The following is a 25,930-nucleotide window of genomic DNA, read 5'->3' on the forward strand; positions in this document are numbered from 1 at the left end:
ACAGAATCGGGGGCTAGGAGGAGAGCGGTTTTCTCAAGTGTCATATGGCTCAGTCGCGGTTTTGCAGCAAACGCGAAGTGGATCATGGACCTCTTGCCGAAGATCAACACAGTCGATATCCGCCGACTCTGTGGGGTGAGACGAGGAGAGAGGAAGACGAGGAGAGAGGGAGACGAGGAGAGAGGAAGACGAGGAGAGAGGGAGACGAGGAGAGAGGAAGATGAGGAGAGAGGGAGACGAGGAGAGAGGGAGACGAGGAGAGAGGAAGATGAGGAGAGAGGGAGACGAGGAGAGAGGAAGACGAGGAGAGAGGGAGACGAGGAGAGAGGAAGACGAGGAGAGAGGGAGACGAGGAGAGAGGAAGACGGAGGAGAGAGGGAGACGAGGAGAGGAGAGGTGGTAGGAAGACGAGCGGTGGAGATGCTGGAGGGCGAGGGCGAGGGCGAGGGTGAGGGTGAGGGTGAGGGCGAGGGCGGGGAGGAGGAGAGGAAAAGGTTGGGGGATGAGGAAAAAATTGATACTCGTGCACAGGATCAGATCAAGATCAAGAAGAAAGGTGCGGACGTGGGCAGCGCAGACCAGAGGGCGGAGGAAGCAGGTTCCTCTCGAGCTCTGTGAAATTGCCAGCTGACGACGAGCTGCAGCTCAGAAGGAGATCAAGAAAGGAGACAAGGTGAGCTGAGAGGCCTCGTACTCGCCCAGCTGACGGTCCAGCTGTAGGACGTTTCGGACGCCAAGTCAAGGTTCCTGGAGAGGAAGCGAATGCGCGAGGAGAAGTTGGCGCAGATGAAGTAGCAGAGAGGTTGACATGCTGCCTTGTCTCTGCGAAGCAACAAAAGATAAAACAGATCGACACGGAGAGAGGAGGAGGAGGAGGAGGAGGAGGAGGAGGAGGAGGAGGAGGAGGAGGAGGAAGAGGGGGAGGGAGTGAAAGTTGAAAACGTTGAATTTATAAGTGGCAAATTACTCCTTTAGAGGAGGAAAAAGAAGAAAGAGAAGCAGAGAAGCTGAGACAAGAAAGGGAAAAGGAAGAGGAGGGGGAGAGTGTGTGATAGGAATGAGTTGAGGACTCGAAAGAAGAGGAGGACAGGGAAGGAAATGGAGTGATAGAGTTACAAGGAGGGAAAGGTGTCGCAGAGCTCGTGGTGGTCAATCGCATGCTCAGGTCCCCAGGCGCCTCGTCGGAGGGTGAGAGTGAAGGAGCGCCGATCTGACGCGCGGAGGAAGGAAAGTTTGACTCGAGAGCCGCGGCTGCCGACGAGCAGCTGAAAGCGACAGTGAGGAGAAGGAGGATGGAGAAAAAAACGTGAGGGGAGATGAAAAAGAATGGAACACAAGGAGAATGAGGATAGTGGAGAAGTGCGGGAGCGTGGCGAGAAGGATCAAGCGCAGGCGCCAAAGTAGCAGGAGCAGGAGCAGGAGCAGGAGCAGGAGCAGGAGCAGGATAAACCTTCTGCAAGTCCAAAAGGCTCAGGTCTCTCGTCGGCTTCTCGTCGATCTCCACTAGTTCGTCTCCTCTCGCAATCGACTCGCATCGCTCGGCCGACATGCCCGGCACAAGGTCGCTCACGATGGGGCGCTGAGGAGAAGTGAGGAGGAGGAGGAGGGGGGGGTGGGGGGGGAAGAAGAAGAAGAAAGGAAATGAGAACGGGAAGATAGAGAGAGGGAGAAGGTGCGAATGAGAGGAAGGAAGAAGGAAAGGGGCAGAAAAGAGAAAGAGGGGAGGAGAGGGAGAGGGGGAGAGGGAGAGAACATGGAGGAGGATAGAGGAGGTTAACGAATAGAGTACCTTTAGCTTCATCTCGAAACGAAGGCCAACCCCGCAAGGGTTGGGAAGTGCAAGAAACTTTTCCATCTGCCCTTTGAAGAAATCGCGTTCCTTTCTCAGCGCGGCGAGCTCTCGCTCATTGTGATTCTTGTTGTTGTGGTTGTTGTTGTTGTTGTTGTTGTTGTTGTTGTTGGAGGAGGAGGAGGAGGAGGAGGAGGAGGAGGAGGAGGAGGAGGAGGAGGAGGAGGAGGAGGAGGAGGGAGTTTTCTGCCCCTCCCTCGATTTCTCTTCCTCATTGTTCTTCACCCTCGTCCTGCTCAACTCAGCGTCACCTCAGCATCAACTCAAATCTTTCGAACGACCTCTTTCCCTCCTCCTCCTCCCGCTGCATTTTCCCCCTGATCCACTCGACGCAGGAGGAAACAGCGGCCAGCTCCTTTCTCAGCTCCTCTCCTGCAAGCTTCTCGTCAGTTACGAACAAATGCGCAACAAGTCACCTTGGCTCCTCTCCTTCTCCAGCTTCCTGCAGATTTCCTCCAAGTTCTCGTGCTGGGTGGGAGGAGGAGGCGAAGGGAAACCTTTCTTGTCCTCGTCTTGAAGCGCAAGAGCCCCTGACAGTTTCTTCTTCTCCTCCTCGAGCTCCGATAACCGTCCGACCAGCCTCCTCGTCTCCTCCTCAAGCTGCACCTTCTCCTTCCTGTGACTCTCCAACGCCGATGAGAGCTTCTCCCTCTCACCCTGCCAGAGTCGCTTCCACTCCTCCTCCTTCGTCTGCAGCTCCTCCTTCAGCTGGTTCTCTACCTTCAGCCGGCTCTCCCTCTCCTTCTCCCCCGCTTTCTTCCATTCGCTCCCTTCGCCTTGCGCCTTTCTCAGCTCGCTCTCGACTGACTTCTTCTCGAGCTGCAGCTCGTCCAGCTCCCTTCTCAGCTGCGTGACCGTCGCCTGGAGCTTCTTCTTCTCCTCCTCACTCGCGTGTCGCTCACAGTTGAGACGAGACTCGTACTGGCCGACCTGCGCCATGAGCTTCTCGCTGTTCTCGTACTGCAGGTCTGCGAGTTGAGACTGGAAGTCAACCGTGAGGTCGTTCATCTTGTTGTTCGCTTCCTCCAGCTTCTCCTCGTACTCCTCAGCCTTCGCCCTGCTCGTCTTATCGAACTCCATCAGCCGTTTTGCCAGCTCTTTTTCCAGCTCGAGGTTCCTCTCGACGAAGGTCTGCTCGACTTCTCTCAGCTTGTTCTGGTAGCTGGACGTCACCTTCATCAGACTCTCTGCATGCTCCTGCGCCTTCTCCATCATCGCGTAGTCAAACTCCGATGACTTAGCCAGCAGCCGCTGCTCGTATTCCTTACGGTTCGCTGCGTCTCTTCGCTCCAGCTCCCGCATCTTCGTCCTGTGTGTCAACTTTTCTTCCTGAAGCCTGGCCTCCGCGTTCCTTCGCACGCTCTCCAGCTCGTCGTGATGAACATCCTGAATCTGCGAGAGCTGATTTGAAAGCTCTTCGATCTTGGCCCTCTCCTCGTTCAGCTGCTGCTCCAGCTCCCTTCTGACCAACAGACTTCGTTCCTCCCATGCCTTCACTTGCTCCTCCAACTCGCGATTCGCTGCCAGGAGAAGGAGGTTCTTCTCAGTCAGGCTTGAGTTCTTCTCGTGCCAGTACCAGAACATGGCGTTTCCTCTCATCAACCTCACGCTCAATCGCTGGTCTCCTTCACGGACTATGTCCAGCAACACGCTGCTTCCCTGCTCCCCCATCAACGCCGCCTGAGTCTGCGCAGCCGTCCAAGTTGCGATGTCTTTGCCGTCGATCTTCTCGATCGCGTCGCCGGCGAGGATCGTTCCTTGCCGCGCCGCAGAGCCTCTTTGCGCCAACTCAGTCACAACAGCCATGGACATGTCCTTTCGCTTTTCGAAGTAGAGGCCCACACCACACTTGCCGAAGCCTTCCATGCTCGAGCTGTCTGACATTCTTTCGTCTTCCTTCCACCCCGTGACGTTCACCTCCTCCTCCGCTCCTCTCACTTGGCCCTCCTTCGACATGTCCGGCAATGAGCTCGAAGAAGTCAGGGCGCCAGCTCGCTTGTGCACGGCTGAAACAGAGGCAGAGAGAGGCCGGTCGTGCTCCCTGCTGTAAGCTCCGTCCTCATCATCTCTCGACTCGGACGAAGCCAAGCGACTATCGGCCATCACGCTCAAGCTCTTGTATTTGCCATGCCTCCTCTGCTGCCCCGGCAGGGATCTCCCTGCGAAGCTACCTTGTGCTGCCATGCCGATGCCACCCTCATCCTTCAAGTCGTGTCTGCCTCTCGCAACCTGCGACGAGCTCGACGTCTTAGCCGCCGCCTCTTCACTCGCAGCGCTGCTTCTTCTGTGCAAGACTCTCTCCTCCCGATGGCAAAACTTCACCTCCGAGCTGAGGTCCACCACCACCGCTTCCTCTCCTGACAAGCTCTCATCGTCTTCTGCCTCCTCCCACATCTATCTTGGATCTTGAAGTTTCACCACAAGAATTGTCGCTGCTGCATTCTTCTCAGTTATGCCTTGCGATCCCAACAAATGCTTCTGTTGAAAGAATTACTCCTTCTAGATAATTTCATGCCCACCTTTCCCTTACACATTCTCTTCTCCTCATCCTTCATCATCATCCGTTCCTCTTGGGTGCTAAAGCATTTCGATACATGCAATTTCTCCCCCTTCGTCCTTATTTCATGAATCCTCCACCCATCACTTCTCCTCCCCTCCTCTTCCCCTGCACCCATCTCTACCCTTACCCTTAATCGATAGCATTCTAATCTACTTCATAAGTCTTTCAGCTCGTGCATGCCCTTTGAATGCTCTCTTCTCATCTCATTGCTCCTCTCCACTAGCTCCTCCATCGCGTACTCACTCTCTCTCTCTTCCTCCTCCCTCCTCATCGTCCTCGCCCCTGTAGCCCTGCTCCTGCTTTCCCCCTCCCCCTCCCTCCTCGCACATGCAGCATGTGACCAATCTGGCACCAGTCATGTGCGCCAGTTGGATACGGAATGGTCATATGGGGGAAGGGGGCTTGGGTTGAGCGGGGATGAGGTGATTGAGGGACGAGAAGACGGAATGCAGCCGGTGCACTGCAGGAGGAGGGAGAGGAAGCCATGTCGTGGCAGCCATAACAGCCATAACAGCCATAACAGCCATGGCAGCCATAGCAGGCAGCCATGGCAGCCATGGCGTACATGCGCACAGGCATGTAATGGAAGGGAGGAAGAGTGAACAAAAGGAGAGAGGGAAGGGGGTCAGAACCTGTTAGTTCCTCTGGTCTTGTTCCTCTGCCTTGCACCCATGACTTCTTCTTGTCCCAGTCCCTTTCTGCTCATTAATGCGAGGAGCCTAGAAATATTTTTACTTTGAGCTTTTCTGCTCCCGTTTCTCCTTTCGCCCCTTGTTGTCTTAGCCTTTGTCGCTGCAAATTTGATGACAAAAAATTCTCCATGCGTTATGGCATTCGTTAGAGTTTGTCGGGAGATAACGAGGTTGTGTGGAACATGTGTTGCCTCTTTCTGCAAGATGTTTAGTTATCTTGAATTTCCCGAGAAAAATAAGATGCAAAGAAATCCTCAAAGATCCTATGATCTTCCTCCTGTGACACATTTGAGAAAGGTTGCTTTGGAGGAATCTGTTGTTTCAAGAAATTGACCTTGGAGCTTGAGGCTGATTGGTTTGACTTCTTTGCGTCCTCGATCTGTTCCAGGGGCTTCCATGAAGCACTGACTGTATGGCGAGCGCTTCTAGTGTTGCGATGTGGCCGCTGGGCCTGACAGTCATTTGGCTGTATCTCTTGAGTCTGAAAGGAGAGTGCTGCTGGAGAACACACCAAAGAACGATGTCAGTCTGGGGCGATGAAGTGATACGTTCCAGCTACGTCCCGACGTTGCCCCATGCTCTTCGGCTGAGGGGAGGAATACGCGGTCTGCTGGAGCCAGAGAGCTTTAGCTCATTCGTCTCGGAAGGAGAATTTGTGGAGGATATAAGCTCGGATCACGTGGAAGATCCGATAGACTTGGAAGAAGACGTATGCTCGTTGTGAGAAATCTTTGCTTGAAACTCATGTTGCCTTAGAATGCTTGGAAGAAAAGAGAGTGGGCAACGAAGGTGATTAGAAGGAATGTGCTGCTGTAACCTTATAGATGCAATACAGCTGTTGCCGGCAACACAATCGAAGTCGAAGTTCGATGGGTTGAATCCGAATATGACGATAGGGGAGTTTCTGTATGAAGAGGTTCAAGTAATCTTGTGAAATGTTTGTTGTCTTATCTTTTTGTTGCCATGCCAGAAAATCAAAAAGAAAATGGCAGAATATGAGGTTCGAAGTATGACATGAATCAAGGCTCATTTGTCTAATTCAAGAGCAGAAGTTGAAGCGCGAGCAAGAAAAAGATAATTTCCTGGAGATGTTCTCACTAGATTCAACATCCGATCAGTTCTGCGAGTGTCTAAAAGGAAGGAACGAAGAAAAGAAAGAGTCTTCAGGTTTCTATGACTCCTGTGAATTGAGGTTGTTATCAATGCTGCTCCACATGAGACTGAAGGAGTCTGACAGAGACGAGAAATTCACCATTCCAACCTCTTGGGAAATGACTGACAGCGATCAACAATTCAGGTACTTGAACTTCCATGTCAGTGCTTCTGCTTCTCATTCATCGACTTGCTACACAGCGATGGATACAGGATGTTTTACAATCTGACTCAGATGGTCAAGTGAGGCTCTCTTGCGAACCTCGTCTACCTCTCTGACTGGTTGGATTGCAGGCAGTACAAGAATGACACAGACGAGGAAGATGCTATGCTCTCGATGCAGAAGACGATTCTTAAGCACTTATGAAACGATGATTTATTTGCTTGTACCTCACTGGTCAACATCGCTACTTACATCGACAGCTAAAAAAAAGTAGAATACACCTCTACAAAGCTAATTGGAGCGAATGATACACTACAGGTAAAGTACATTAAGTGCTCTCAGAAGAGCATACCTTAGTTGCAAACCGGAATTCTCGTCCGAACCGTTCCGACCTGATCTGTGTTTCGACCCTTGCAGTTTTCTTTTGTGGCATCTACAATCGTTTGATTGTTGCAAGCCTGCTCTTTCAACTTCAACTTCTCTTGTCGGTTTTTTTCACGGACAGGCTTGAGTTCGTCCTGCACACCATCAGTCAGCTACTAGTCAGGGCTCGCCGATGCCTCACCATAGTCCTGTAACACCACTCGATCGTGCTGTCCTCACACAGCTTGGCCACTATGAATGAATCTTCCTTGCCGAACATGGTGACACTGCCAGCAGAAGCCTTGCTGATGTGCTTCCAGTTATTGGCTCCACTAGCGCTTGCTCGGAACTTCATGGCTTCCTCCCATAGTTCAATCCAATCATCGTACTGGTCCTGCTTTCAAGTTGAGACGCGCGGACAATCAGAAAACAGCTCACATAGATGTGATCTAGATGATCGAAGTTGTCGGGATCTTGCAGATCCACATGCCCCACATTCCATGGCTTCTCCGTGACATAATGCAGGATGTGCACCTCGTCTTTGTGGTAAGGGCTATTTTTGTGATACTTCCCGAACCACTTGATGCTGCAAAATTGTCATCATTTTAAACTCATCACGAAGAACCTCTCACCAGTTGTATGTATAAGGCAGCACGTGGCCCTCCCATTTCCCCTGTTTGATTGAGTCAGCAAAGAACACGAATTGACATCAGGATGAGGGACCTTGAAGTATTCGTTCATGAAGTCTTGCTCAGCGAAGGTAAGCTGCGTAACATCCATCGAGCGAGACTTCTGCTTCATGTCATTGGCAGTTTCGTGCGAGGGGGTGAAGACGAAGAATCCAGCATTGAAGTATGGCTTGATCTTGGAGGGGCACGAGCTTGAATAGAAACATTTCTCAGGGTCGTGGTAGTGTCCCCTCGCTTTATCTTCGGGGTCCCCTCCGTTGTAACAATCTTGAGCTGCCAGGAATTCTTGGGGATGCTCGAACAAGTGATCGATGTTTCTTCTGACCACCATATCTGCGTCTAGATAAACCATCTTGCGGTACTCGGTAAGCTCCCAAAGATGCAGTTTCATCCAACAGTCTATCCACAGCGGATTGGCGTAGCTGTTTGAAGTCCCTTCAGGAAACGGCAGGAATTTGTCAAACTCTCGCACGATTCCTCCGAACATCTCGATCTCTGCTCTGGCCTCCTTGCTTACGTCTGCTCCCACAACACAGAGAACCGGGTACTTGGCTTTGGTCTTCTTCAAGGAGTGAAGTAAAGCCACCACTCCAGGAAGGTAGGGGTCTCTGGTGAGAAGAGTCACATACGCGTAGCTCTTGTTGGCTACGTTGACCGGCACCGACACATCCACCGAGGTATCAAATGCATTTGGAGAAGCAATCACTTCAGGAGAGCAGGTAGCGTGTGGTGGCATTGGAATGAAGCACAGAGCTTGATGCAGTACAAGACGAGTGTCAGGTCTGATGGAAAGCGAAGCTTTGCAGGGGGGAGAGCGTTGGAGGAAACACAAGGGTTGTGGAGGGCGGGGAGGAGGGATAAATAAGCGTGTGAGGGGGGGGGGAGAAGGCAAAAGAATTTCTGTCGCTTCTTCGAGCAGCTGAGAGGGGTGGGGTGGCATCACGAACAGGGTACACCGACAGAGGGGGTAGGGGTACTATCACACCAACTTGTCCTAGGGGGCCTCATGCCCCCTAGGACCATCTCCTATCAGACTGAGGACCCCCCCCCTACCTCATCAATCTAGAGGCTTTAGAGAACATTCTTCTGGGGACTGCCGGGGCCATCAAGTTGACATGGCGGCGTCACTTCAGCGAGGTAAGTTAAGTCACTGTTTTAATGGGACTCGGGAGGAGCCTCGGAGCGTCCGTCCGAGCCAGGCTCGGAGAGCCGACGGTGACTGCCCGGGACTCCCGTCGACTGAGTCGGAACTCCCGGCCAGCTGATCGGATCGGACTCGACGGTCCGATCGGGACCGTCTACCGGCCAGGGAGTAATCGAATCAACCTCCACCTCACTGGCCAGAATCTATTTAACCCAAGATCCACCAAAGACTAACTCTCAGTACACCTGAGATCCTTACACCAACCTTATTCACCTCAACGATACACAGCTGTGCAGTCTCCAACACCTTCACTGATGATGATAGAACTCTCAGAAGAACCACACAACACCACCAACACTTCCTTTATTCACAGCAGTCACCTTCCCTTCAGTCCCTTGCAACCAAGTACAATGCACAGCGCGCCGTCGACACGTGTCCTCCTAACCCCCTCTTCTCCGCCTGACCCTCAGGCTCGTCGATTCCTTAATTCCAGACCTATGTCGAAACCCACTTCCATCTCGCTGAGCTTCGTCCATCGATGAGACGCAATACCCTGAACTTCTCGCCGTCTCCAAGAACTTATCCGAGTTCTTACACCCTCCCTGACGAAGTTAAGCGAGATTCTCAGCTTCCTTTTCCACTTCATCCTTCATCCTCTGGGAACCCCCTTTTTAAACATCTCCCTGCTCCTCCTCCAAGCTGCACCACCGCGCTCTCCTCCTCCAAGCTGCCTGCTCTTTCCTGGATCCCAATCTCTGCTGATCAAGCTTCCTTCTCCTCCATCAAGCTTCCTTCTCCTCCGTCCGAGCTGCTCCCTGCGTGTTCTTGAATCGCAATCTCCTCTTCCATGCTCCAAGCTCCTCCCTGCACCCAGATCCTCCTGCATCCAGATCCTCCTCCATGCTCCAAGCTGCTTCTTGCTCAGGCTCCTAGATCCTTCTCCATCCATCTTTTACCTACACACTCTCTTTCATAGAAACCTCGTCAGTACCTTCAACACTCCTCCACCACCTGAACTCGACTGTGCCGCACTGCACTTGTTCGTCAGGCTTCCCCTCTGATCAGTCAGGCTCCCCAGACACCTTTCTGATCATCTAGTCATCCATCCCATCATTGTGCTTCAAATCCCATCGATTTCAATTGTCACCCATCTGACTTTCTCAATCCAAATTTTCCACCCAATGATGTCCACCATTCATGACCAATGTGTTTGTCCTAACTATCCTGCTCTACGGGCCCTTCTAACAAATCGCTATCTAACCGCGGTATGAATGATTTGGCGCCATGTCACCTGAGAGCTCTTGAGATTTCATTTGCATGCATTTTCATTTCAATTCTCATATTGACCATATGATCTTCTTTCATTTGCCTTTCCCATCAATCATCTCTTCATTTTGAATTTTTTCAATTTCTCAACGGCCGATTTTTCATCAATTTCAATTCTCATTTCAATTCTTGCGATCATAGGTCTTGTATCTTGCGATCATGATGGAAGGCTTCACATCCTAACCTGCTTGACTTGACCTAGAGTTCCTTGAACAGTCTTCGGGAGAAGAAGCTTGATACCACGCCACGCCAATCATCTGATTCTACTTCTCAATATCAAACCTTCCTGCCAAGGTTCTCCCTCCCTGAATCAGAGATTGGTGTAGGCGATTGCTCGTTGATACCAGCTGTACGATGAACCCCATTGTATTCAAGCTGGGATGAATCCCACTGAAGTTCAAAGTTGCTCCCAAAGCGCTGTCTCCAGGCAGTCTCTACAACTACAGTCAGCACACAGTTGCGACAGAAATCATACTGCTTTGATTCTGTAGAAAATCTTTCCCCCCATGTCCTGCAACTGCGCCTCCCATGGCTGACTTCACTCCACTCAACCAGCATGAACTCCACCCTTCGCGTACTACATGTCAAGATGCTCACAGAATGCCATCGTTCTCATTAGGATGAAAGTCATCACTGCAGCATACCCCTTGAGCGTTGAAATCTTCTCCAAATAGAAACGAACCAATTGCTTTCCACCTCGTAAACGGCAGAATTTTCGTGAACAGGTCCGCAGGCTGAAACTTAGTAGGAACTTTCACAGGAAGTAATTCTCCCTCATCCACCATGAGAACAGCAAACTTAGCACGTAAGTCGATGTGCTTCAGTCTAGAATATGCTCGTTTCTCGGTCAACAAACGAATACACGGCTCATTATCCAGCAGGAGCATCGTCGGACGTTGCTGGCAAAACCCTAACTGTTGAAGTAAGCTTCGATACATCTTGATATGCTTGGCGACTACCGATGTCGCATAGATTTCTGCCTCTGACGATGAAAGTGATATGACTTTCTGCGTTTTCGAACCATATGAAATAACTCCTCCGTTCATTACGATAGCCCATCCGGACTGACTTCGTCGCGTCAAGACATCCGTCCCCCAGTCACTATCACTCGCAGCTACGAGTTCATTGTGAAACACCTCCTGATTAACAGATACACCTCTCTGATGGTAAACAATACAAATATCTCTCGTCGTGTACAGATACCTCGCCAAGTGAACCAATGCATCCCAGTCACGCACTCTGGGTGCCCGTGCAAATCTGCTTAAGAGACTGACCGCGAATGAAATATCAGCTCTTGTCCCATTAGCAACGTACAAGATTGTTCCAAGAAGAGCCTGATATTGTCTCACCGAGAACTTATCCAACAATTCTCCCTCTAGATGATAACTCCGCATGTACACTCCAGGCAAGATAGTAAACACTGAACGAAGAGCTATTCCAAATTTCTCAACCAGCTGTTCAATAAAATGCTTCTGACTCAAGGTAATAGTTCCTTTCGTCAAATCTTGGTGAACACGAATACCCAGGAATGTACCTGTAGCTTCACTTCCAGAAAAGTCGAATACCTTGCTCAAGCAGTCCAAAAAATAATTACAGACTTCTTGATTCTCACATACCAGAAGAAGATCATCCACCCACGTCGTGATGAGAATTCTTGAGCCGTTGTGTTCATATCTGTAAATGATTTCATCATGTCCCACAGGTTCCGCGCCCAGACGCAGGAATTCTCGAGACAGCTTTTCCCACCATCGTCGCGGAGCCGTTCGCGTCCCATATATCGCTTTGGTTACTTTGAGCAAAACATTCGGAGGCAAAGCCATGATGTCAGGCGGTATCATGAACATCGGTTCGTTCAATTCACTGTATAGGAACGCGGCCGCGATATCTCGGAAGGCGATAATCCATCCATTTCCTGCCGCTATGCTGAGTAACAACCGAATGTTATCCATCGACGTCGTCGGCGCAAACAACTCCTCGGACGTGGGTAAAAGATTGCCCATCACAACCAACCTTGCTTTTCTCTTCAGAATGTTGCCATGTAAATCTCTCTTTGAGGAATAAACCCACATCGCCCTCGCAAGAATTTTACCTCGAGTTTCATCAGACCTCGGGACCACTTCCCAAACTCGCCTTTCTTCCATCTTTTGAATCTCAGCTCGTTCAGCTGCCTCCCACAATTCTCTATCCTTGTGCAACAACATCTCCCTTCGATTGCGAGGATCTGCCGTCGAACTCGAGTCTTGTACTGATGGCGGAGCTCGCGACAGAAATGCTGCAGAGAGTTTGACAGCTTCCCATACAGGAACAACTAGCGCCATGTTGGTGACAAGCATACGAGAGTCTGGAAAACATTGTGTCAAGTCACTTGTACCAAGATCAATACAGTCTGGATCACGAGCAACATCAATGTCATCCCCTGGCTCCATGAGTGGGACCACATCATTCCACCGTTCCCGTCTCAAAGGTATCCATCGTGCAGAGTGCTGAGAAGTAGTCGAACGATTACCCTCGTCCAATACGAACAGTACCTCTTTTCCATCGCCGTTGAGCACCTTTCCAGGTACCAGCTGAGATGACAGAGGAGACTTCCTGTGCATAAGAAAGACATCGGGATTTCCTCGAACTGTCTTTTCCACCAGCTGCGAAAGGATGTTATCCCCCTTTTGAGGAAACGCTCGAAAGTAATAATCGTTACACCCTGTCAACTCGAAGACATTCTTCGGCAAAACTCCTGATTGTAGCTCATCCCCAGGCAACAACTCAGATGTCTCTGCCTCCGACATAGCAATCATGGTAACTTCCTTCCCCATAGACAAAATCCGTACGTTCTCACTGTCCGGATGGATTAATATCCAGTACTTGTCGTCAAACGTAACACGCACCAAGAATGTATCGTCTTTGAAGACAACTTGAGTAATCGTCCCCGTTCGAACCTTCCCATCATCCATTACAACTTCAGCCCGCCTGTTGATGAAGCGGTTTTCGGCATCCCGTCTCTGCTTACGAAAGTCTCGTCTGGTACGACATGTTTTGGTCGACGACGCTGCCTCTGTATCCGTATGATCCGCATCCTCTCGGCCACCGTCAACCATCACTGTAGGCACATAATCTTCATCGCTGTCCTGGCACACCATCTCAGCAGCCCTTACCCCCTCATCATCCGACTCCAGTGAATGATCCTCCAACCGTGTTCTCTTTCGACGACCACTAGTCCCAGCATTCACTGCCTCTGACCGTTCATCTTCAACACCCTTGACAGGCGAATCATCCTCCATGTCAATATCGTGCTTTACCACCACTTCAGGATCCTCTTGCCAATTCATCCGTCCCGCACGTCGAAATGGAAAGAAGAATTCATCACAGGTCAGATTATTCGTGTGATAGATTTTGTTGTCGTCAACACACCATACCAAGTAGCCAATGGTATGCCCAGGAAAAGCGTTTGCATTTCCGAGCATAATGCCCTGTTTAGCTGGATCTTCAATCTTCGAACTGCGTACATTATTCTTGAAGAATGTCATACACCCAAAGGTCTTGAGAGATTTGAAGTCGAAAACATCTCCATTATAGATTGTATACGGAGAAAGATTGCCGAAATTCCTGAAACTCGGGAGAGCATTGTACAAGTACGTAGCCTGCATAACAGAAAATTCCCATTTTTCGATAGGCAAAGCACTCTGTTTGAGCAAAGTTCTGTGGATAGTACTGACTGCTCGAATTCCTCTCTCAGCCAGCGAATTGTAAACTTGACTGTAATCAGGAATCCGATCCCACTTCAAACCCGTCTCACGAACGAATGCCTCCAACTCTGAAGAAGAAAACTCACTGCCGTTATCAGATATGATGCGTTGAACTCCGTTTCTCTTGACACTTTTCTCCTCCTGTCGAAGTAACTCCATCAGAATATCACTCGTTTGACTCTTGGACTTCATGGGACGCACAATCAGGTATCCTGAAAAAGCGTCGACAACTATAAGAAAGTAACGATAGCCCGATGGTTCAGAGACTGCCACCATATCTTTCAAGTCTACGTACCACAGAGCATTTACATCTCCAACACGTTCCTGTCGAAATGAGGTTTGTTTGTGAACAGGGCGTGACACAAATTTCGAAATCCTACACACGTGACACGGAGAATGAATCAACCGCCTATTGAACGTGATGTATTTGACCGTATCCGCGAGCAACTTCTGTACTCGACAATCAGGGTGCCCCGTTTTCATGTGCCACAGAACCGCATCAGATAGACTCTGTGTTGACTTCCCATCGAAAGAAGGTCCAGGAGTGACATGTGCTTTAGTCAAACAAACTGTTCCAGCCTCCGCTGAAACACAAAAGATTGGCACATCACCTGCCACAGAATCATGCCTCGGACCTCTGGTTGTCAACAAATACAACTTGTCCCGCTGAATCAGAGGAATCCTGATCTTGCCATCCTCCGAAGCCACATAGGATTTGACCGTGTTCTTCGACCCCCGTCCAACAATGTAATACTTGGATCCCAGAAAATCATCCAGACTCACAAGTGGTACAGGAAGGACAGGACAAACTCGAACATTCTCCAATACTATATTGTCCGACTCACCATCTGCACCGACAATTTGCAAATTTAGCTTGCCATACTTGGTACAATTAATCTTTCCTCCTGCCGTCATGACAAAGAAATCGTCTCCCGATTGTACGTCTGAGAGGAGGGATTCGTCCCCAACCATGGTAACATTTGCACCCGAATCAAGCAAAAAATTGACAACCCTTCCGTCACCGTCTCCCACCATACTCTGCATTGCCATTCCTTGAATATCAGTCATCGACATCGTTGAATCAATGCCAAACTGAAACGCAAAGAAGGATCGCCATTCCGCCTGACGGCGACCTGCCTGAGCATTGCTTTCTGAAACATTTTGCTGTACCGTCCTCTCAAAAGGATTGTCCGACACCGGACTACGGCCACGTCCCCGATGGTTAGGCTCAAACGTCTCCTGCCATGGTCCAACCGGCTGCTCACCGTCTGCACCTGACCTCCTTCCCCCCTGGATTTCCCTGGCCAAGCGCAGTACCGCCTCGCCGAGAGCCTGAGGAGAAAATTCATGCACATTGTTTCGCCGCTCATGATATCCTCCCGAACGATCACCTCTTGAGAAACCATCAGACTCGCCTCTGCGTGGATTGTAGTTATGCGTCGTCCAATGCTCCCCTCTACCTCGTCCGCGCATCCCTCTACCAGCCGGACGATCATACGGCTTCCCCCGCTGCTGATGATGACCTCGAAATCCTGAGCCTCTTCCCCGAAAATTATTCCCTTGAAAACCACCGGCTCTTCCTTGGTGATTTCGAAAATCATTCGATCCAGCACCAGCGGAGCCTCCACGACCGTAGCCGCCACGAGACCCATCAACATGGTAGGCGCCCCTGCGCCGCATTCCCTGACCCGGAGGCTCACCTCGGCCTCGCGTACTCTCCCTCGCGTCCAACGTGCTTCCATCCTCCTGACTGCCAGATGCATTATCCACAGGCGACGACTCATTGCTGCCTCTCGAGTCTCCCTTTTCCTTACCACCCTGTCCTCCACTTTCAGACGCCTTGTCTGCATTCGGTTGACTGACCGTAGCTTGCACCTCCGAGGCTGCCACATTAACTGACGCAGTGCCCGACTGTGTTTTCTCACCCCCAGCAGTAAAAAATACCTGTTCATCATGCAAATTCACAGCCCAAGAGTACACCTCCTCCCAAGTCAATTCGGTTGACAACTTGGACCGCTTATTCAAGCGCGCGACATCTCGAATATCAATACAATCTGAAACATAACATTGCTTGATCAGCTCCTCCACCAAAATCATTTCCAAGGCTTTCACTGATTCCTCTCCCGCTACATCTTCCAACTTGTTAAGCAGGATCTTCATCTGGACCATAACGCTGTGGAAGGTAGATATGTCAGGCAATTTCGACTTTGCCAGCGTCAGAAGCTCCATCCGCGTTTTATCCGGAGTGGCATTGAGATTCCCACTGCGCTTTCTGACTTCCCATATCATATACGCCAGAGCTTTGATCGGAGCCAACTTGGACTTGAATCCTCCTGACATAGCCCATGGAACAGGAAATAATGGCTTCAGATAGGATCGAAAGTATTGGCCAAGCTCCAGGAGAAAATATTCAACGTCTTCATATAACGCGTTAATCATCGCGGCATCCATCTCCTTGCCATCAGAATCCCTTCGGCTTACCCCCTTCTTTTTCTTCTTGCCACTCTGAGAAGCACTCACTGGGTTGCCGGAATCACCGTCATCAACAGGACTACCATACTGATCCGACACCGTCTTGGACAAATTTTGCAACTGCTCCACATAATCTCGAATCTGCCCGCTCTTCCTCCAACAAAATTTGGCATTCAGGAAAAGCAAAACGACCTGCCTTTTCCATTCCTCCGTCAACTCGCCATCCACATTCACACTCTTGTTCTTTTCCCATACAGTATGAAACTCACCACCAAAATTACCGAGTTGATCGAGTGGAAACTCTCGTATCAGCGGGAAAAGACACAAGCCCAATCCTGTCCGATAACGATTCATTGCATTCTGAATCGGAAGCAAAAGTTCATCCAATTCCTCCTGTGACGTCACCGATCCTTTGAGGAATGTGTCCATCTGTAACTCAGGATGAGTCTTGATCAATTCTTCACTGAGGTCCAATTTTCCTCCTCCCATGGTAAAAGCAATGTCGAAAAATCAGTAGCAACGTTCCACACAAGAATCGACTCCGACCTTCCAAACTGAGCTTCCAAGCACAAGCGTAAAAAATGCAAAAAATCGAGTCCAACTTCCAAACAACGATTCCAAACAATCGAATCACCGACTCAAATAGCAACAATGAACCGAACTTACTCTTTGTTCCAGTTCAGACCGTACGGTAAATCACAGTTGCGCAACAACAGTAAAAAAAATGAGAACTGAGAACAAAGAGAAAATTTTCTCTTTGTAATCGAATCAACCTCCACCTCACTGGCCAGAATCTATTTAACCCAAGATCCACCAAAGACTAACTCTCAGTACACCTGAGATCCTTACACCAACCTTATTCACCTCAACGATACACAGCTGTGCAGTCTCCAACACCTTCACTGATGATGATAGAACTCTCAGAAGAACCACACAACACCACCAACACTTCCTTTATTCACAGCAGTCACCTTCCCTTCAGTCCCTTGCAACCAAGTACAATGCACAGCGCGCCGTCGACACGTGTCCTCCTAACCCCCTCTTCTCCGCCTGACCCTCAGGCTCGTCGATTCCTTAATTCCAGACCTATGTCGAAACCCACTTCCATCTCGCTGAGCTTCGTCCATCGATGAGACGCAATACCCTGAACTTCTCGCCGTCTCCAAGAACTTATCCGAGTTCTTACAGGGAGGGCACGCCACTCAGCGGCACCACAGCGGCCAGGCTCAGCAGCACTAGGCGGCGGACCGTCTCCGTGTGCACCGTGGCGCGTCGCCGCTGGACTGTCTCACTGTCACGGTCTGTCTGCACCGGCGCAGCCGGCCGCCGCCCCGTGTCGGAGGCTCGGAGTCCCGGACGCCGCCGGGCGGCGCCGCCGGGGCCCCGGGGGCCCCGGCCGGGGGGGGCGGCCGCACACCCTCCGAGGCTCGCGCGGTGGCATTCAGGGCCGCCGGCCCCGGGCCCGGCAGGGCCCGGGCTGACAGTCGGATCGGACTCGCGGCGGGGCGGGGGCCGCTCACGCGGCCTAGGCATGTCGGATTGCACAGGCCGGGCTGCGGCCCTGCGGCGGCACTGCAGCGCCCAGAACGTCACAGTGACCGTTGAACTTCGCCGGAAGTTTCGGGCCGCACAGTGACCGGCCCGGGGGGGGTGAGTGACCGTAAAGCGGCTGGCCGCGGTCCCGGTACCGTACACTACCGTATCGGATCATCGGATCTGACGCCCCCGGTACTACGGCTAGTGAGGGTACGGACTCCGGGAGCCGCTACCCGGCCGGGCGGGCCCGGTGTGGACCGGCCGCACGACCTGCCGAGGACAGCAGGCGGTAGTAGCTTGAATTAATAGTTTCCTGTTGCCTCCTGCGAGGGCAGAAGGCAAATCCCGACGGTTTGATGGTGATGGCGTGAGGCGTGGGAGAGAGGATGCAAGCAAGAGCCGTGCTGCTGTTCGTCTCCCTGCTAGCATGCAGCCTGCAGGAGAACGTCGCTCGCCATTTCGCTGATTGCCTCACAGAATGCGTGAAGGTAAGGGGAGGGGGACAGACTGACGTGGTGAGAGTTGTGACTGCATGAAAGTCCTTGGGCGACGACGAGCTCGATCATACACGGCTATTTGCATGCTCGTCGAGCTGTAAAGAAGAGAAGAATGAAGGTGGAGCGTTGAATCGTACTGCATGCCATGTCTTTTCATGCTGATTGATTGTTCAGATGTGGTTTCAGATCCGTTTTCTATCAACTTGCCGAACCCTGAAAGGTTTGTGCGTTCTGCAAGAAGGTTTCTCAGTGTCTGACTTGGATGTGACACCAGGAGCTCAAAGAAACAATCAGAGAAGAAACAGAGCAAGAAGAGGTCAAAAGCAGATGCAAACCAGAGATCATCAAAGGAGAAATCAAAGAACGTGAAGGTCGAGAAAACCTCGAAGAATGTCGAAAGGGCCAAAATAAAACGAGAAGGTGATTATCGCTGCCATTGGTATAAGCATTGTTCTCAAAGATTTTCGCAGAAGGTGACAATACGGAGTCTTCCTACAAGGGTGCAAGTACAGCGCACGATCAGCATCTTGAGGAGGCAGGAGGAGTCCGCCTTTTCCTCTCTCCGGGCTCTGGTGATTCTCCCCCGCATGCAGTGAGCCGCTCACGGAGACGCGAAGGTGCAGGCGAAGCGACGGAGAGCAACACATGGGAATGGACCTCCGTCCCTGCCGAGGTTGGGAAGGAGTGATTGTCTCTTTCTCTTGATTCCCTTGGCTTTCTCCAGAAGTGGGCAGCAGGCAACAGTACAATGTCGTTTGCTCCTTCCAGCGTCTCCGCAATTTACGCCAGCCAAGTGCTGCAGGTAGGAGGAAGGAACAGATGGATGGCTTAGAGCTCAGTTATCCCTTTGCAGACATTTCATTATACATTAGATGACGAGGTGCAACGAATCTTGAAATCATGGTGAGGCATTTTGTTGTGCATTCTCGGTCGATACTTCACCAGGATTTCAACTTGAATTGAAATCTGAAATGATATGTTCAGGTACAACCTTCTGGAACCAGGAGGCAAGCTGTATCTTTCAGGTTATAAAGAGTTTTTCGTCGCTGTAACACATGAGAATCGTAATCTTCAAATAGTTCCGGACTTCCCTACTCTTTGTTGGTTGTATCTGGCTCCGTCAATAAGGTGCTCCTTCAGATACTTGATCTAGAGACAATCTCACTGATTTTGAACAGCATGAACGGCCGTTTCCGAATTTTACAAGTGCGGCAAGAGATTTAGTGACTGTTTTCGAAAAATGAGAAGTCTTGGCACGCAGATGATGATGGGGAATCAAGAAAATCGTTTCAAAGTGTCGAGAAGTGGATTTGACATCCAATTCCTGGGATATCACCTCAACGAGGTTTGCCTGTCGAAGAATTTCAAAATCGCCTTACGTTCTCATCTGTTCCAGGCTGGTTTTTCAGAGTTCGAACGCGTTCCTGAGTTCAATCTTTTCAATGACGAGTCTTCAAGGAAGGCAAGTGCCAGCGATGTTGCTCACATCGCTATCCCTGATGCCGGCCATGTTATAAGTCATCTCCTCATGGTTTGAAACTCATGGCAAATCTTTGCATGTGTTGCTCTTCAAGTTGCTGCACAACATTGACTCATTGATTTTTTCGGCCAATGGTCTCACTCTGGTTGACAGATGGGCTCCACATATGTAAATTTGAATGTAATTGCCTACAAGCCCAGCGGTGAAAGTTTCGATCCAACAATCCACTAACGGGCTCGGAGAACTGCCAGTGTAAATGGAAAAGCTCTACAAGCGAGTAAACTTGGAACTTCCCAACTGAGAACGTGAATTTTCCACCCAAATGTCGCGATGAAACCTCTTCCCGATCTCAGTACCACCTTGGCCAGTGGGCCGCCGCATGAGTTCGGACTCCCGTGGCTAGTGGCTGCCCCGGTGAGCAGCAGAACTTCGGAACTTCAAGTAGCAGCTGTAGTAGCCTGGCAGCAGAATCCGAGTTGCAGCAGATCTCAGTGAAGAATCTGAATCAGGGAGGCGGACGGTCACTGACTCAGATTCCGAGCGGCGGCAGGCTGAACAGATTGAAGAGTCTGAATAGCACGGTGTGGTCAGAGCGGGGATGAGGTACGAAAGGCGGGAAGGAGCGCGGGTTCAGTCTCTAGGAAGAGGGGCGAGTGAGCGAGAGGCAGGGAGGACGTGAAGGCAAGAAGGAGGAGGACGTGAAGGCAAGAAGGAGGAGGATGATGACGTAGCAGCAGATGATCTCCATCAGATGAGACGATCTTTCCACAGAATCCGCTCCTCTTCTTCCTTTCGTACGTTTCACTCCGAAAATCCCATGGCGAGGACCGGCGGCAGCAAGGCAAGAAAGCCAGAAGAAAGGGATCAAAAAGTTTCATTCAGCCATCAGTTTTGGGTGCTCGTTGGTATCAATGTGGTGCTGTCATACTGTCGCGAGACCTCGGGCATGGAGCCCTGTAGACTCTTTCCCTCTGGACTGAGAGGGACTGGTGTCCTGACTGCAATCCCCTCGTCGTGCCATGGCATCGCCCCCCTACGTCTAAAGGTGAAGGAGCGTGCGGCAGTTTCTCCACTCATCGACTTGTTGCGTAGAGAAGTTCCTTGCGTCTGAGAGGTGGGGAAGGGAATTCGACAGAGCAGATCAGCCTGGATGTTTCAAACGAGACCTCGCTCGAGCACGCCTTCAACTCCGCGAAAGATTGTGACGCCCTCGAGGAGATGTCAGGAGATTTCTTCAGGATATCATCAGCACTTACACCTGTATCAGGTACAAACAGGTGTTGGAAAGAAATGCCTCACACATTGCAACTTTGCACAATTATGGGAATTTGTTGATGCGGATCAGACATGATTACCAAGGAGCGAGGTGATACATCTGTGCTTGAGAGAGTTTGGACCTGAAGCTAATGAAGGAAAAAATATGAGAAAGTCATTTCTTTGTGTCCTACTCATGTTTCCGCACTTTGCAATTACGGGAATATGTTACACACGCATCTTGGAGAGTACGACCAGGAAAGTCAAGATGTAAAGGAATTCGCCTGTAATCTTTGTGCAGGCCGAGGAGATGTACATGAAAGCTCTTGCTTTGGAGCCTAATCATAGTACAACTCTGTGCAACTACGGATTGTTTCTGCAAGTAAGACGAAGTGTTGTAGTGTCGAAGAGTGAGATGTTTTCAGAATGTTCGAAAAAACATAACGGCGGCAGAGACACATTATAAGAAAGTGAGCGAATCTTTTAAGTTGTGATGAAGATGTCTTATTGGCATGCAGGCATTGGGAGCAGACAGAAATCACTCAACAACGCTTTACAATTATGCAAGATTGCTGCAAGTAAGTGGATGGAAGTATATGCTCAGGGTTGTCTTGTTAATGGTGAAATTAGGAGTGCAAGCGAGACCCTGCGGCGGCGGAAGAACTATACCGGCGAGCGATCCAGAGTGATCCAGAGCACAGGTGGATTCGTTATGTTGCATCATGTCTGTCTTGGCGTGGTGTCTTGCCTGTATTCCCGTTTTACTGAAATCTTTAATTGCAGTCACGTGCTCTGCAGCTACGGTCTCCTACGACTCGTAGTACATCGTGACGTCGACGGAGCGGAAGAACTGTACAAGTAAGAAGAGTTTCTTCCACCCTCTCATTATTCATCGATTTTCCTATCAAGGAGAGCGCTGAAGAGCGATCCCAACCACGTGGCGACTTTGTACAACTATGGAAGTCTTGTAAGAAAGAGATTTTCTCCTGAGGTCACTCTAAACCTTCACAGCTCGAAGGTGTCCGTCAAAACTTTTCTGGTGCAGAAGAGATGTACAAGGTAACCAGCCTCTCTCTTCTTGCCATCTGAGCTCTTGCCAGCGCGTGCTATCGGTTGATCCGAATCACTCGACCACCTTGTCCAACTATGGAGGACTCTTGCACACTGTTATTCGAGATTATGATGCTGCTGAGAGGCTGTACAAGGTGAGATCAATCTCGAATCCTTATCATCGTCATCACACTTATTATTGCAGCGGGCTCTTGAACACGATGCGAACAGCACAGCAACGTTATGCAACTACGGCCTTCTCCAGCAGGTTGTCCGCCTTTGACCTTGTCAAACGATTTTGAAAGGAGAGAGCAGACAGTGCGCGCCAACTTCGCCATCGCGCAGTCTCTCTACCTCCGCTCGCTAGCGGTGCCGTGCCAACTCTTTCTGTATCTTCTCCTCACATCCTGCAGGTGGATCCCGGCCATGTGCCCACCCTATGCAACTATGCCTACTTGTCTGCCACATCGCAGAACTACACCAAGGTTTGACGTGTCGTCGAGCCCCCTTCCGTTGACCGCGAGTAGGCGGAGGAGCTTCTGGTCCGAGCGCTTGACACTGAGCCTACGCACGAATTTGCTCAGGTGATTAAGATACAGACTTGCTCTGTCTGATCCTTCCGCAGCATTTTCTTGCTTGGGTGCGAAATAAAACGTCGACCGGTGCGCAGCCACCGAGAGGTGAATCTCTTGGTGGGCAGAAGTCAACCTGACCGATCACAGCTGCTCCCGTTCAATCGGAGCCCGGCGGCAATGTCAGCAGAGCTGAGAGTGAGAAGCTTGTGTATGTGACAGGCAGATACACTGACGCAAGCCTGCAATCAGATGCGACCTCAAACGTTGAAAACCAACCAATGTGAGAGGATGATTACTCATAATGCTATTCTACAACAGGTCTGACACCATAAAGTGAAAGAATAAATTCAGCGGCTCTAACGATGTCATGAGCTCAGCTTGAAACGAGAACCATAGGCCGCTGTCATCGTCTTGCTATATTCTTGGTGCCATGTCAGCCCGTCTACCTGTTGTAGGAGGATGAGCCGCGTGACGGACAGCAACAACTTGCCTTGCGGATCATGTCGGAGGAGCGGCTCTTGTCTTTGCCGAACCGAACCCTTGAGGGTCTGAAGGTGCTCATGACGCCTGCCAAGGGGATGAGGGCAGGGGAGAAAAGGAGGAGAGGAAGGAAGGAGAGGGAGGGAGGGAGGGAGGAGGGGATGGAAGGGGCTGGTTCACCGGTCGGCACTCTCTTGGGATCTGGTTCGCCATAGAGCTGAAGCCATGAGCGAACATCCTTGACCTGCGAGGGCGTCTCGAGCACCATGCAGTGCTTCTTATGGATCCTGACAAATGAGAGTGAGGAGATGGCATGTCAGTCTCTTCCGACCCGTCCAGATTTTCGTTGGTCATATTTGGCCAAAAGAACTTCTTGTTCACCTGTCAATAACACAAGCGCAGGTCAAACCCTTGCAGACCTTGAGTTCTTCACTTCACCGTGCAAGGATTGGATAGGAAGGAAACGCCTTCCTTGCTTCGATTCACTGTCGCTTCCTTTAGCAAAGTGCTTCAGTATGTCACCAGGTCGCAGCAGCAAGCACCATTCTGTATCGCGGCTTCGCAACTTGGCGGCCCCAAGCTGTCTCGAAGCGGAAGATAGGCTCGACCTACTCGAGCATGGCAACGTCATGCGAGGACGCAAGGCGAAGACTCAAACCTCGGGAGAAACAGCGTTGGCTTTGTCCACTATGCCGATCTCCTGCTGGAGCAGCCTTATGCCTCTCTCTCCTATGCACTTCACCAAGTCCTTCCGCGCCTCTTCACTGAGCTTGATGGGCTTCTCCCCTGGCAACAGCCATGCTCTCTGCGGAAGCTCGTCTGAACATCATCATGAGACAAAGAGGGGGAGAAGCAAGGCTTTGAACCTGAGCTCTGCTTTAGCGTGAAGGCTCCTTGCAGAGGAGGAAACGACCTCTTCGGGTCAGATACTGGCATGATGCCTCGTTTCGGATCCCGCTGAGAGTCTGAGGATTCCCAGAATGTGAATCCTAATGTTAAAGTGTAAATAATCATCATTGATGAGCTCCGGTAACTCAACGATGCTTCAACTTTTGCTATTGCTTGCATTCTTCTTCCATCGATGCATCTCTCTATCTTCTCTAATACTCTACCAGCCTTCCTCTGACCCCATACGTTTCAACCTACTCACCACTTTCTTCTTCCTCTGCCTTGACCCGTGTCTGCCCACTAGTTCTCAAAAGGCTCTGCCCATGGCTCTACCCACGACTCTGCCCATGGCTCTCTGCCCATGGCTCTCGCCATGTTCGCTTGTCTGCTCTAACTGTCGCTCAGTGCATGTTCGTCGCGTCTCCGCTTCTCATCGCTGCATCAACGGATCGCACACCACACAGAACTTTTCAAGTTCTTTTTACGGGTATGAACTTTTCATACCCCTGACAAAAAGTCCTAAAAGTCATGGTGGAGGGAAGGGAGTTGGTGGCAAGGAGGGGAGGCGAGGGAAGCAGAGGGCTGGGGCAGGAGAATGAGGAGCGAATGTCTGAACTAACCAAGGAGGGGAGACGGGGAAGGAGGAGGAGCGGGATTGAAGCATTAGCAGGGGAGGTGGGTTGAAAAGGATCAAGTGAAGCAGAGGATGGAAGAGCAGTGAAAAGCACAAGGAGGGTAGAGGTGTCGTTAGAGAGATGGCACGCAAGTAACGAGGACTGCAGGTGTTATCATGGACAGCAAATGCGAGAGAGTCATCAAGGACTATCAGAAATGCCTGGAGCTTGCGCCAAAGCGCGGATGTATGGAGAAGCAGGCGAAAGTTCTTGAATGCCGCGGGATGATCCATTGCCCGAAGGTAGCTCGTGCGCATTTTTTGTGCATGACAGGAACTGCTGAATCTCCTTGTGTGGTGCAGGAAGCGAAGTGTTGGCTTCAGTGTCATCGTGCCTTCATGAGCGTTGGAAGAGGAGACAAAGGACAACTCAATTGCGATTTAGAGCGAGATACTCTCATCGCGTGTCTGCCGGAATTGAGCTTATCAAATGCAACTGTATCGTAATCATGAGAGTGCAATTCATTTCACCTGGAAGATGCTCGAATTCAAGTGACGATGAAACATATGGGCTGCTCCTGGGTTGAGTTCTTGATATTGCAAACCAGCTGACGATGGGAGAGTCTTCCCGGAACAGAAATATCCTTCTCTTCAACTTTATCATTCCACCAATACAGCGATCTTTCTTTTACGTGAGAAACCAATCCTCCACGAGAGCATCGTTCCATGTGGGGCTCTTGTACAGTCGGATAGATACAGCTGCGTCGCACAGGTCAGTGAAGGAACTCTTGCTCAGCTAGTTCAACACCTGTATCCCATCTAGGACGTGAAGGAAGTCCACGATAGGCTGTAGGTTTCTCGGCGAAGAAGGATCGGACGAATTCTGCTTGTCCCCAGGTGTTCACAGCGTTGGCGATGGTGTCGAGCTTCGAGAGATACTCAGCTTCCGAGTAGGGAAAGCGAGGATTAATCTGCCCGTAGTACGCGTAGTAAATATTGACTGATACCAACTTCCTGTCTGTCACGAGCTGCAGCTTGTCGCACTTGAGAGCCATGTCATGGTATAAACCGTACTTCTTGTTACATAGCAGCGCCAACTCAGCACCAGTGAGAAGAGAGTCTGAGCTCACGTCCGCCTGTTGCACCCGTTGCATCTGTTGCAGTCTTTCCGTCAAAGATTTTCCAAGATCATCGTCTGCCATAGAATAACTGTCCGGGAGCTCTTGCGAGAACAAATCTCCTTCGTATTCTCCGTCCGCCCCCAGCTGTTTCAAAGATATGACAGAAGTTTCTGATTCAAGGATCTGCTCCTGTATCATCGACTCAAGCTCGTCTCCCTTCCGCCAGCGCTTCGAGTCAGCCTCTCCAGGAACAACCTGTAGTCGCCAAGCCTTCGCACCTACACGA

General features: G+C 50.7%; 9 protein-coding genes across 9 annotated transcripts; 4 read left to right on the top strand and 5 right to left on the bottom strand.

The window, feature by feature from the left end:
- Positions 1–84: 84 nt before the first annotated feature.
- Positions 85–795, top strand: GUITHDRAFT_112241 (hypothetical protein; the record flags this gene model as incomplete). The annotated part of the gene is made up of 4 exons (XM_005828745.1): positions 85–135; positions 532–598; positions 645–673; positions 721–795. The coding sequence occupies 4 exons, from the start codon at positions 85–87 to the stop codon at positions 793–795; spliced, it is 222 nt and encodes a 73-aa protein (XP_005828802.1).
- A 317-nt stretch (positions 796–1,112) lies between these two features.
- Positions 1,113–4,243, bottom strand: GUITHDRAFT_112242 (hypothetical protein; the record flags this gene model as incomplete). The annotated part of the gene is made up of 5 exons (XM_005828746.1): positions 1,113–1,265; positions 1,451–1,579; positions 1,790–2,081; positions 2,131–2,221; positions 2,266–4,243. The coding sequence occupies 5 exons, from the start codon at positions 4,241–4,243 to the stop codon at positions 1,113–1,115; spliced, it is 2,643 nt and encodes an 880-aa protein (XP_005828803.1).
- Positions 4,244–5,621: 1,378 nt separating this feature from the next.
- GUITHDRAFT_112243 (hypothetical protein) lies at positions 5,622–6,620 on the top strand (the record flags this gene model as incomplete). Its single annotated transcript, XM_005828747.1, has 8 exons — positions 5,622–5,810; positions 5,858–5,890; positions 5,937–6,017; positions 6,072–6,101; positions 6,151–6,293; positions 6,339–6,398; positions 6,455–6,496; positions 6,548–6,620. The coding sequence occupies 8 exons, from the start codon at positions 5,622–5,624 to the stop codon at positions 6,618–6,620; spliced, it is 651 nt and encodes a 216-aa protein (XP_005828804.1).
- Positions 6,621–6,769: 149 nt separating this feature from the next.
- GUITHDRAFT_112244 (hypothetical protein) lies at positions 6,770–8,204 on the bottom strand (the record flags this gene model as incomplete). The annotated part of the gene is made up of 5 exons (XM_005828748.1): positions 6,770–6,934; positions 6,982–7,173; positions 7,218–7,365; positions 7,412–7,452; positions 7,503–8,204. The coding sequence occupies 5 exons, from the start codon at positions 8,202–8,204 to the stop codon at positions 6,770–6,772; spliced, it is 1,248 nt and encodes a 415-aa protein (XP_005828805.1).
- A 5,916-nt stretch (positions 8,205–14,120) lies between these two features.
- Positions 14,121–17,161, bottom strand: GUITHDRAFT_153763 (hypothetical protein). The gene is made up of 3 exons (XM_005828749.1): positions 16,694–17,161; positions 15,995–16,408; positions 14,121–14,483 (listed from the first exon to the last, which is right to left on the bottom strand). The coding sequence occupies exons 2-3, from the start codon at positions 16,127–16,129 to the stop codon at positions 14,448–14,450; spliced, it is 171 nt and encodes a 56-aa protein (XP_005828806.1). The 5' UTR covers positions 16,130–16,408; positions 16,694–17,161; the 3' UTR covers positions 14,121–14,447.
- Positions 17,162–18,068: 907 nt separating this feature from the next.
- GUITHDRAFT_164313 (hypothetical protein) lies at positions 18,069–19,958 on the top strand. The gene is made up of 14 exons (XM_005828750.1): positions 18,069–18,174; positions 18,226–18,301; positions 18,358–18,403; positions 18,458–18,603; positions 18,654–18,755; positions 18,801–18,856; positions 18,908–18,985; positions 19,037–19,086; positions 19,168–19,208; positions 19,263–19,311; positions 19,362–19,389; positions 19,445–19,528; positions 19,580–19,645; positions 19,817–19,958. The coding sequence occupies exons 1-14, from the start codon at positions 18,073–18,075 to the stop codon at positions 19,892–19,894; spliced, it is 1,002 nt and encodes a 333-aa protein (XP_005828807.1). The 5' UTR covers positions 18,069–18,072; the 3' UTR covers positions 19,895–19,958.
- A 651-nt stretch (positions 19,959–20,609) lies between these two features.
- Positions 20,610–22,679, top strand: GUITHDRAFT_112247 (hypothetical protein; the record flags this gene model as incomplete). Its single annotated transcript, XM_005828751.1, has 15 exons — positions 20,610–20,708; positions 20,756–20,923; positions 21,219–21,299; positions 21,343–21,387; positions 21,436–21,495; positions 21,548–21,618; positions 21,701–21,775; positions 21,827–21,884; positions 21,929–21,976; positions 22,018–22,122; positions 22,173–22,235; positions 22,283–22,336; positions 22,381–22,452; positions 22,495–22,551; positions 22,593–22,679. The coding sequence occupies 15 exons, from the start codon at positions 20,610–20,612 to the stop codon at positions 22,677–22,679; spliced, it is 1,143 nt and encodes a 380-aa protein (XP_005828808.1).
- Positions 22,680–22,818: 139 nt separating this feature from the next.
- On the bottom strand, positions 22,819–24,013 carry GUITHDRAFT_153766 (hypothetical protein). The gene is made up of 7 exons (XM_005828752.1): positions 23,889–24,013; positions 23,681–23,841; positions 23,565–23,630; positions 23,461–23,517; positions 23,203–23,403; positions 23,033–23,109; positions 22,819–22,988 (listed from the first exon to the last, which is right to left on the bottom strand). Exons 1-6 carry the CDS (start codon positions 23,956–23,958, stop codon positions 23,101–23,103), a joined length of 564 nt encoding a protein of 187 aa, XP_005828809.1. The 5' UTR covers positions 23,959–24,013; the 3' UTR covers positions 22,819–22,988; positions 23,033–23,100.
- A 1,198-nt stretch (positions 24,014–25,211) lies between these two features.
- GUITHDRAFT_74552 (hypothetical protein) lies at positions 25,212–25,677 on the bottom strand (the record flags this gene model as incomplete). Its single annotated transcript, XM_005828753.1, has 2 exons — positions 25,212–25,282; positions 25,332–25,677. 2 exons carry the CDS (start codon positions 25,675–25,677, stop codon positions 25,212–25,214), a joined length of 417 nt encoding a protein of 138 aa, XP_005828810.1.
- Between the last annotated feature and the right edge of the window lie 253 nt (positions 25,678–25,930).

The sequence above is a fragment of the Guillardia theta genome (assembly GCF_000315625.1).
Source record: "Guillardia theta CCMP2712 unplaced genomic scaffold GUITHscaffold_57, whole genome shotgun sequence".
Lineage (NCBI taxonomy): Eukaryota > Cryptophyceae > Pyrenomonadales > Geminigeraceae > Guillardia > Guillardia theta.

Excerpts from the sequence above, each read along its gene's own strand:
- GUITHDRAFT_153766 (XM_005828752.1), bottom strand. The coding sequence starts at position 23,958 with ATGCCAGTATCTGACCCGAAGAGGTCGTTTCCTCCTCTGCAAGGAGCC. Across the intron at positions 23,631-23,680 it reads CCAACGCTGTTTCTCCCGAG|GTCGAGCCTATCTTCCGCTT; the intron begins GTTTGAGTCTTC and ends ATGCTCGAGTAG. Across the intron at positions 23,518-23,564 it reads CGAAGCCGCGATACAGAATG|GAAGCGACAGTGAATCGAAG; the intron begins GTGCTTGCTGCT and ends ACTTTGCTAAAG.
- GUITHDRAFT_153763 (XM_005828749.1), bottom strand. The coding sequence starts at position 16,129 with ATGGATGCCGCGATGATTAACGCGTTATATGAAGACGTTGAATATTTT. Across the intron at positions 14,484-15,994 it reads CAGGAGGATTCAAGTCCAAG|TCCTGTCCTTCCTGTACCAC; the intron begins TTGGCTCCGATC and ends TGTTCGAGTTTG.
- GUITHDRAFT_164313 (XM_005828750.1), top strand. The coding sequence starts at position 18,073 with ATGCAAGCAAGAGCCGTGCTGCTGTTCGTCTCCCTGCTAGCATGCAGC. Across the intron at positions 19,087-19,167 it reads CAACGAATCTTGAAATCATG|GTACAACCTTCTGGAACCAG; the intron begins GTGAGGCATTTT and ends TGATATGTTCAG. Across the intron at positions 19,390-19,444 it reads GCCGTTTCCGAATTTTACAA|ATGATGATGGGGAATCAAGA; the intron begins GTGCGGCAAGAG and ends CTTGGCACGCAG.